Raw genomic sequence first — 8864 nt, 5'->3', positions numbered from 1 at the left:
GCTACATTATTATTATTTTAATTAAAACTATGTACTGGTTTTAGTTTGCATTCTCCTGATGTGTCCATGCCTGTCCCATAAGGCTACGCTGCCCCTCATGTATTGTAAAAATACATTAAGAGAGAAATAAGTTTAGTTTATTGTGTCAATTCTTTTCATTTAGTATAGTAAGTAATATGAATTAGTTTTTTTATTTACTTTTGCTTCATTTTAGAAATTAAATTTCATTTTAAATACAATTCTTGACATTTAAAATGGTTTTAGATATTTGATTTATTAAAATTTCTTAATTAAATTCAATAAAAAAGATTCTTACAAATGTTGTTAATAATCTTAAATTATCATAAATTACCTTGTTATTAAAAAAAGTACAGAAAACTCTAGAGAATGAAGGTTTTAATTTTTTAAAAGAGGATTTGAGAGCATGGTATGAATTATTTTTTAAAATAGTTTTTTTAAAAAATATTATTTTATTATTATTTAAAAATATATTAAAATAATATTTTTTATATTTTAAAAATATTAATTTAAAACTAAAATAAATTAAAAATTCTAATAAAACAGTGATCCGACCAATAAAAGAAAACACACACACTCTCCTAGAAAGTAGCCAGACATTTCTTACATGAACTGCTCAGCATTAACTACTTGATCAGATCAAAACTCAAAAGTCAGCTCCTTCCCAGGTCCCTGCCTCCCCTTAATGACTACACTTATACCATTAGCCAAGTCCCCAGCGGTTCTGCTGCGTCTTCGACACCCAACAAGTTAATCCCACGCGTCACCATTACATAAGATTTAGGCTCCTTCCTCTTCCAGCTGTATCGCCCATCCCACTTTCCTCACCCAGTATAAATACCTTTTGCACCCCATCTCTCTCTTCACTCCAAGGCATTCCCTTACCAAAATTAAGCAGAATACTCCATGGCTTCCATTTCCCATCTCATTGTTTTCACTTCACTGCTCGCACTCTTCTCTTCACTTGTTCCTGCCATAGCCACAGCAAGAAAGCTTGCTGCTTTAGTTAAAGAACAACCTCTTGTCCTCAAGTACCACAACGGCCCGCTTCTCAAAGGCAACATCACAGTAAACATCGTCTGGTATGGCAAGTTCTCACCAGCCCAGCGCTCCATAATTGTTGACTTTCTCCACTCTCTTAATTCCATGAAGCCCCGGGCACCTTCAGTCTCAACGTGGTGGCAAACTACTGGGAGGTACAGGGGAGGTCCACGCACTGTAGTCGTGGGTACACAAGTCCTTGAAGAAAAATACGCTCTTGGAAAGTTGCTAAAGACCCCACAGATTATTACCTTAGCGTCAAAAGCTGGCCACGGCAAGAATTCAATCAACCTTATACTTACCTCTGCTGACGTGGCGATCGATGGGTTTTGCATGAGCAGGTGTGGGACCCATGGGTCTGGCCAGGACAAGGTGGGTAAATTTGCCTATGCGTGGGTCGGTAACGCCGCGACTCAGTGTCCAGGTCAATGTGCGTGGCCTTTCCACCAGCCAATTTACGGGCCCCAAGGTCCACCGCTGGTGGCTCCTAACGGTGACGTAGGAATCGACGGCATGATCCTTAATTTGGCCACGGTTTTAGCGGGAACAGTAACGAATCCGTTTAATAACGGGTATTTCCAAGGGCCAGCCAACGCACCTCTAGAGGCTGTGAGCGCGTGCACTGGTATTTTTGGTAAGGGGGCTTACCCGGGATATCCAGGGGAGGTTTTGGTGGACAAAACGACGGGAGCTAGCTATAATGCTTTCGCTATCAATGGGCGCAAATACTTGCTCCCAGCAATGTGGGATCCATCAACGTCCACCTGTAAAACCCTCGTTTGAGCAGAATTTTGAGGAGCAATTTTAACAAGTTTATATATATATATATATATATATATAGAGTAGATATGGAGTGGTTGTTAAAAGAGAAAAGTAAATAGTTGCTTATAGGTTTGAAGGTTCTCTTTTGCTTTGTAATTATGTTTGAAGATTATTTTATCTCTTTATAAAAGTTTTTTTTTTTTTGTGATTTTATGACCAAATCGCAATGCCCTCTTTTGTTTTTTAAGGTTTTTGGACTGTTTAGATTTGAACTTTATGGATTTTTATAGCCAATTTCATGTTTTCATCAGGAAGCAATAGAAATTCTAAACATCAATCTCCATCTTGGAGCCTTTATCAAGGACATTCCAACTAGTGAGGGCTCTGGGTTCTTTCATCTTCTAGAAACAAGCTACATAGCCTTTACTTCCATTTGGAGCTTGCCATAAACAATTTATGTCGAGGATTGGTGTTGTGTTAATTTAAAGGTTTTCTAGACTGCTTCAAAGTAGTATGTGCTTTTATGAACAAGATTTGAATTTGTTTCAAGATGATAAACCTAATTTACCTTATTCTTCTTAAATAACTGAAATGTGATGAGGAAGATAGCTAAAATTTTAAATTGGATTGAATTAAAATTTGAATAGGATCAATTTCTATTTGAGTACACTCTTGGTATGTGTTGTCTTTTTTAGAAGTTCTAGGCTGCCACTTTATGAGTTGATGAGCTATGTAATCCCCTCCTCAATGCCCACCTGCCAAATTTGGACCCCTTCCTCTTTCTTCCCTGGACTTTAGTACTTTTTATAGAGAGTTCTCTCTTCTTAATCTAGTCATTTCTAATCTAAATTGTTCAGAACATTATAGGAGTTAAATGATGAAAAGAAAACCCTTTAGTTAGGTTTAACTTTAAACAGCCCCTGCCACGAATATAATAAACACACTCACAATTAACTAAAAAAATAAGAAGAAAAAAGATATTGTTAAGTATATTTAAATCATGATTATTAAACTCAATTAAATTTAAAAAATTAATTATGGGCTCAACGGGCTCGATTAAAAAAAAAATCAGCTTGAGATTCATCTTTTTAGTTTAATAGGTAAACTTGTGATTTGGCTTAGTCAAAATTTGAATTGATTTTAAAAAATTATTATTTTTAATTTTTTTTTAAGAAAATAATATTAATATGAAACAACCTAATTGAACCTATATAATTTGTCATTCAGGCCTTCGGCAGAGAATAAGTTTAATAATTTTAAATCCAATTTTTTTTACCTAGAAAATACATACCAACACTTATTTATAATCTTAAATACGTACCAACACTTATTTATAATCTTAGATAGTGTTTGATTACCATTTTAAAATAAAACAAAACATAGACAATGGAGACAAGGGTACATTGTCTCCTTGCACTTTCTGTTTTAAAAATATAAAAATTTATTTTAAAAATAAATTTATTTTATATCTCTGAAAAATATTTTTATCATTACTATATTCATTTGTTTTGTCGTAAGACATTAACTAAATGCAACTTGGATGCAATAATGGTGCTGGATTTCCCTTAAGCAGCAATATGTGAACGCATAGGCCCAATTATGTAAGCCCAGCAAGTCACATTTCCATTCTCCGCACAAGTCGAGAAGCCCCCAGTTGAATTGCTTTCAGCAACCCCCGCACCGCAGTCCATACTCCCTCCACTCTCCTCAACTCCTCTTCACCGAAGAACCTCCAAAATGGAAGAAACCCAAGAGCACAACCATAATCACAACCACAACCACCAGGACCCTCCAAGATCCTCCACAGCTACACTATCACCTACCTGCGTTAAGTGCGGAGGCCCATGCTCATTCCCTCCACCACCCGTACAATCTCAATGGTCCGAAATCTCCCCTCCCCCAATCTACCGCCCGATCCGTTCACCGGCAATAAATCTCCCACCAAATACAAATTCTCAAGCCATAATCCTCGCTCCAGTCCCACAATCCCAAAAAGTCCCCACTATTTCCCTTCCTCACACCTTCCAATCCCCCTCCAAAAAAATCCAATCCCCTGATGACATTCGTAAATTCATCAACTCCGATTCCTCTAAAAACTTCCTCGGCTTCGTCGTCGCTCTCTCAGAATCCATACGCGCCCGCAAAATCTCCGATTCCTGTCATGAATCCACTACTCTGAAAAAAATTGTGTCCGTTATCGAAGGCCTTGTTCATTGGATCGAAGAAATACCTCCGGTTCAACAATCTTCTCGATACGGTAACATCTCTTACCGTACCTGGCATAGCCGTTTGGTAGAAAATAGTGAGAATTTAATGCTTCAATTCTTACCTGATAATTTAAAGTCTTCAATGGTCGAGATTGTTCCTTATTTTACTGATAGTTTTGGTAATGCCAGCCGGATTGATTACGGTACAGGACATGAAACTAATTTCGCCGCGTGGCTTTATTGTTTGGCAAGAATGGGGATTATAGAGGAAGTTGATTATCAAGCTGTAGTTTCTAGGGTTTTTGTTAAGTATATTGAATTAATGAGGAAACTGCAATCAGTTTATAATCTAGAGCCTGCTGGGTCGCACGGTGTTTGGGGGTTGGATGATTATCATTTCTTGCCGTTTATATTTGGATCATCACAGTTGATTGATCATAAGTATATGAAGCCTAAGTCTATTCACAATGAGGATATTTTGGAGAACTTTTCAAATGAGTATATGTATCTTTCGTGCATTCTGTTGATTAAGAAGGTTAAGAAAGGTTTGTTTGCTGAGCACTCGCCTTTGTTGGATGATATCAGTGGAGTGCCTAACTGGAACAAGGTGAATAGTGGGTTGCTTAAGATGTATAGAGCAGAAGTCTTGGAGAAAGTGCCTATCATGCAGCATTTTCTGTTTGGGTCGCTTATACAGTGGTATGTTTTTTTCCTCGTCCATGACTAATTAATGCATTGGTTATTTCATTCTAATTTGGTTTTGCTTTGGTGTGAATTAGGAGTTTTCTTAATGTGGTGTTGCAAAAATTATTAGTGGGAATGAAATAGGAGTTTTCTTAATGTGGTGTTGCAAAATTTATTAGTGGGAATGAAAATAGACATATAGACATTGACATGAAAAATAGATAGAGCACTATGCAGATTTTAGCTTGGCACATGAGCTAAGTTTATAGTTGGGGCTATCTTTTATGCATGGTGGTTGTTTATCAGGTTGCAGTGGCTGGATTGATGGCTCTATCTTTAATATATAGTTTTTCTTTTCATAGATTACTAGTTGTTGTACTTGCAATTAGTTGTCTGTAGCCTTTTCATTACACTTCCATTTCATGTTCTCCATGATTTTACATGTTGTACAAAGTGTTACTTTTCTTAACAGAATATTTGTGTATTAGTATAGAGGAGGATGATTGCTTCAACTTGGGTTTTCTTTCATGTGATATTGGTTTGAATAAGATGCTTGCATGAAGTCTCACAGTCCATATCCAATTAAACCATCCAGCTCACTCGTCTTAAAGAGCAAGCAGCACTTGCCTCTGCCGTAGTGCAATTTTCAAGCACACAGATCTCCAGTTGGAAGCATTTTGTCTTGCCTCATGTTTGCTTCTTCAATAACTTTTGATATGTTTCTCAAGTACAGATGGTCTTCTTTGTTATCGTCAGATTTTTCCTTCCATCTTTCATTCAACTTTTCCAGGGCAAGCTATTAGGAAACAACTGCTTGCATACTGTGTCTAGGTTTAGGAGTTACATTGAAAATTCATGTTATATTTTGAATTCTGGCTTTTCATTGAAATTAGATGATGTGAAAATGTTGCCATTTCATGCAAGGAAAATAATGTTTATAAACATAAGATTTTGATGGGCACTAAGGCACACCTTCGAATGAAAGATGCATTTGAAGTCATCAATTTTTAACATGATTTGAGCCTGACAAGTTTTCATACAATTGTCTTTATGTCTGAACCAAGTATCTCTTAAATACTAAGTGCTGGCTTTAATTTGGCTTATTAAGTTTCTTGCATTTGATTGCCATTGGATTGTTTTGGTGTTTTCCTCTTTGAATGTCTTTAGACTTTTTCCTATTACATAGATTCCACTTCACTTCTTGATTGTGAGAAGTGGTCTGATTTCAGTAGCCTCCTTGTGGGGCATTAAAGACCCCAGTGTTTGGCTGATATCTCTGTGCTTGCCATGGAAGATTTTACAAACATAACACTGATTATTGGCAAGGCATGGACAGTAGTTGCTTCAAATTTAGCACCACACAGTAAGTGGTGCCTGACACCCCCCTAAATTGACACCTTTGAAAGCACATATTTCATTTTTCTTCATTCAACATAAGGTCGAGTTTATCAATGTATCAAGCTGGCAATCACTTATCCTTGCACGATGCAGCTTAATGAATATCGCACTAAGTAAAACTGACTTGTCGTATAACAACAAGGCAGATCATAGAGATATACTACTTTATTCTTGGAGATTGCTTGCATCATTTACATGCACCTAGAACAAACTCATTGGATTCAATTGTATTAATTAGGTTGCTCACTATGGTGCCAATGTTACTCAAAACTTGGGATCAGAATCGATCAGAGCTTTGTTATTTGGAAACACTGTTTCCTTTATGATTAAAAGAGTTATTGTTTTCGTTTTATTTTATTTTGGTCATTGCACTGCCAATTGTGACTTGGAAAGCATTCTCTAGTCTTTAATTGTCTCACTCAATTGGGAAATTTTGAATGCCTGTAGGTGGCTTATGATCTGCGTAATTGTAGCTTATTCTTTCAAAAGAAAGCTCAATATTGATTTATATATTTTCGTTTTAAATCTAGTATCTAGTGATTGGTTCTTTTTTCCTTTTTCTTTCAGGGAGTAGTGCGTTTTATCAGCTCTATAAGAACATATGCTACGGAACTAAGAGAGTGATTTTTCCATCGGGTTTCGCCATGAGTTTAACAGAGTGGAAATGTGCTCCTACTGTGAATTCATTGAGCTATCTCTGTTTTCTTTTTTCTTCCTATTATTTTCTTAAACTGACCGTGCACATGCAGTATCGGATAATTATCTATCCGTTTGTTTTCCAACTTATTTGACGGGTAGTTTAATAATTGTCTGTCAAGTGGCTGAGGGATGAAAGAAGCTCGTATGAATGTAGAACAAATGGCATGCAAGGCGTAGGGGGTGTTTGTTTCATGTAAAATATTTTTTTGAAAACTAATGTTTAAACTTTCTCATGGTTGTATAATTTTGGAAATTTGGTGATGGTTTGTAATCAAAGAAAAATTTTAAAGCATTTTCGAAGGATATTCTTTTTTCCTTTCAATCAGAAAATAATTTGGAGACTAAATTATTTTTAAAATCGAAATTTGTTAAACTAGATTTAGGGTTTTATTTTGTATTTTTATTTTGGTTTTTTTTAGAACTAATTAAGTTTGATTGAGGGAAAATTTTAAATATAAATATAATTTAAAAATAAAAAGTGGCTAGTGTTGGTGTGTCAATCATGTCATTGTGTTTAGGCGGAATTTTATACCGCGTACAATGTTTTAAGTGGCCTTTCTTGATACGGTTAAAATGGACTTAGTGGCCCCTTCTCTTTCTAGATAGTGGCAATGGTGATTTCTTTCTATTTTTTGTCTTTTGGTTTTCTATTTCTCATTTTTATTTATTTATATGATTTAATTATTATTTATTTTATTTAAAATAATTCATAAATTTTTTTAATTTTACATCCTGTTAACTGGAAAATTTAATTTTTTTTTGATAAACTTGAAACATATTAATGTGATTTTTCAATTTATTTTGTAGTATATTCAAATATTAGAAAGTATTTACCCCAAAAAAATACTTTTCATAAAATCAATTTCTAAAATCATTAAGATTTTTGCGCCATTATTTGATGGAACTAATGTTTTTCTCGTGATGAATGATAATGTTGAAGTTTAGAGCTTTTGGTTTTTATTTGGTATCCTTATATTCTTTTAAAGAGTAAAACTAGTCTTATTTAATGTTTGTAGTTGCCTCTTCCAATAAAATTACTTCTTAAGGATCGAATTTGTGTTCTCATCCTTGTAGAGATGTTTAAAAGGACAACAATTGATAAGCGGTCATAATTTATTCTAAATTATAAATAAAGTTAAAAAAGGTGGAAAAACATTGTTATCCATAATTATTAGCATTCCGAATTAGTAATTCATAATATTGTTGTTGGTTTTTTTTCTGCATTTTGATAGTTTTTTTCCTTTGGTTATTGATTATTTTTTTTGAATTTAGTTATTGTATGATGTGTTCATAAAGATTTAGGGTATATAATTTATTTTAATATGTTTTTATATGATTATTGCAGTATCAAAAAAATATTATAGCATCGGGTTGATATCAGAAAAATATCATAGTATCGCAATATGGTCTATTAAAAAAACAATTAGTCAAATAAAAAATAATTTTAAATGAAACTAAATTATTAAACTTTGTGGAGTTAATAATCTGGTTTGCTAGTTTAGAAAGATAACCTTGGTTGCCCCTATTTGTGGGTTTAGTAGGGTAGTTTCTTTTTTTAAATTGAACTTAATTATGTGATCATCTATTTTTTTTTATCATATATTTAAAAAAACAATTTTGAAAAAAAAATATTATTAAATTTTAGAAAGTCCTTGGCCTTGTTAATGAGTATGATGCGTCATAACCTATTTTTTGATTTTCAAAAATTAACTCAAAAATAAATATATCAATAAAAAATGAAAAGAAAAATAATTTAAAATTTAAATTAACACAACACAAATTGAAGGTTCGGGGATCAATAAGGAGGAAATTATAAATTTGAAAGTCAATTTGGTAAAAAATTAAAAGAATTGATACGTTTAGAAACTTAATTAAACTTTGAATTAGTTTAATCAATGAAATCAGAGACGTAATGAAAAAAAATATCAAAGTTTAGGGATAATTTGGGTTAAAATTGCAAGAAATTAAAGTCCAAAGATCGAAGTGAACATGCGGTGATACTATAGGGGGTTAATTGATTTTTCTAGTTGTAATTTTGAAAAAAATAAAAATTAA

The 8864-nt window shown here is 33.8% G+C and overlaps 2 protein-coding genes across 3 annotated transcripts; both read left to right on the top strand.

Annotated features, from left to right (window-relative positions):
- The first annotated feature begins 829 nt into the window (after positions 1-829).
- Positions 830-2034, top strand: LOC105109873 (protein EXORDIUM-like 2). The gene has a single exon (XM_011004737.1). It carries the CDS (start codon positions 925-927, stop codon positions 1840-1842), a length of 918 nt encoding a protein of 305 aa, XP_011003039.1. The 5' UTR covers positions 830-924; the 3' UTR covers positions 1843-2034.
- A 1408-nt stretch (positions 2035-3442) lies between these two features.
- Positions 3443-7024, top strand: LOC105109872 (serine/threonine-protein phosphatase 2A activator-like). 2 transcript variants are annotated; one of them, XM_011004735.1, is made up of 2 exons: positions 3443-4727; positions 5942-6214. In XM_011004735.1, the coding sequence occupies exons 1-2, from the start codon at positions 3559-3561 to the stop codon at positions 5961-5963; spliced, it is 1191 nt and encodes a 396-aa protein (XP_011003037.1). In that variant the 5' UTR covers positions 3443-3558; the 3' UTR covers positions 5964-6214. The 2 variants fall into 2 exon arrangements, with proteins under 2 accessions (XP_011003037.1, XP_011003038.1); XM_011004736.1 differs by lacking the exon at positions 5942-6214 and adding an exon at positions 6678-7024 and having other exon boundaries at positions 3445-4727.
- The last annotated feature ends 1840 nt before the right edge of the window (positions 7025-8864 follow it).

The sequence above is a fragment of the Populus euphratica genome, unplaced genomic scaffold (genome assembly GCF_000495115.2).
Source record: "Populus euphratica unplaced genomic scaffold, PopEup_1.0 scaffold232.1, whole genome shotgun sequence".
In the NCBI taxonomy this organism is placed as follows: domain Eukaryota; kingdom Viridiplantae; phylum Streptophyta; class Magnoliopsida; order Malpighiales; family Salicaceae; genus Populus; species Populus euphratica.
The sequence above is the reverse complement of the archived record's forward strand: the minus strand, read 5'-3'. Positions and strand labels throughout refer to the sequence as shown.

What these genes read in the sequence shown, in the direction of transcription:
- LOC105109872 (XM_011004735.1), top strand. Translation starts at nt 3,559, where the DNA reads ATGGAAGAAACCCAAGAGCACAACCATAATCACAACCACAACCACCAG. An exon ending in TTTGGGTCGCTTATACAGTG is followed by an intron (nt 4,728 to 5,941) that starts GTATGTTTTTTT and finishes GTCTGATTTCAG; the next exon opens with TAGCCTCCTTGTGGGGCATT.
- LOC105109873 (XM_011004737.1), top strand. Translation starts at nt 925, where the DNA reads ATGGCTTCCATTTCCCATCTCATTGTTTTCACTTCACTGCTCGCACTC.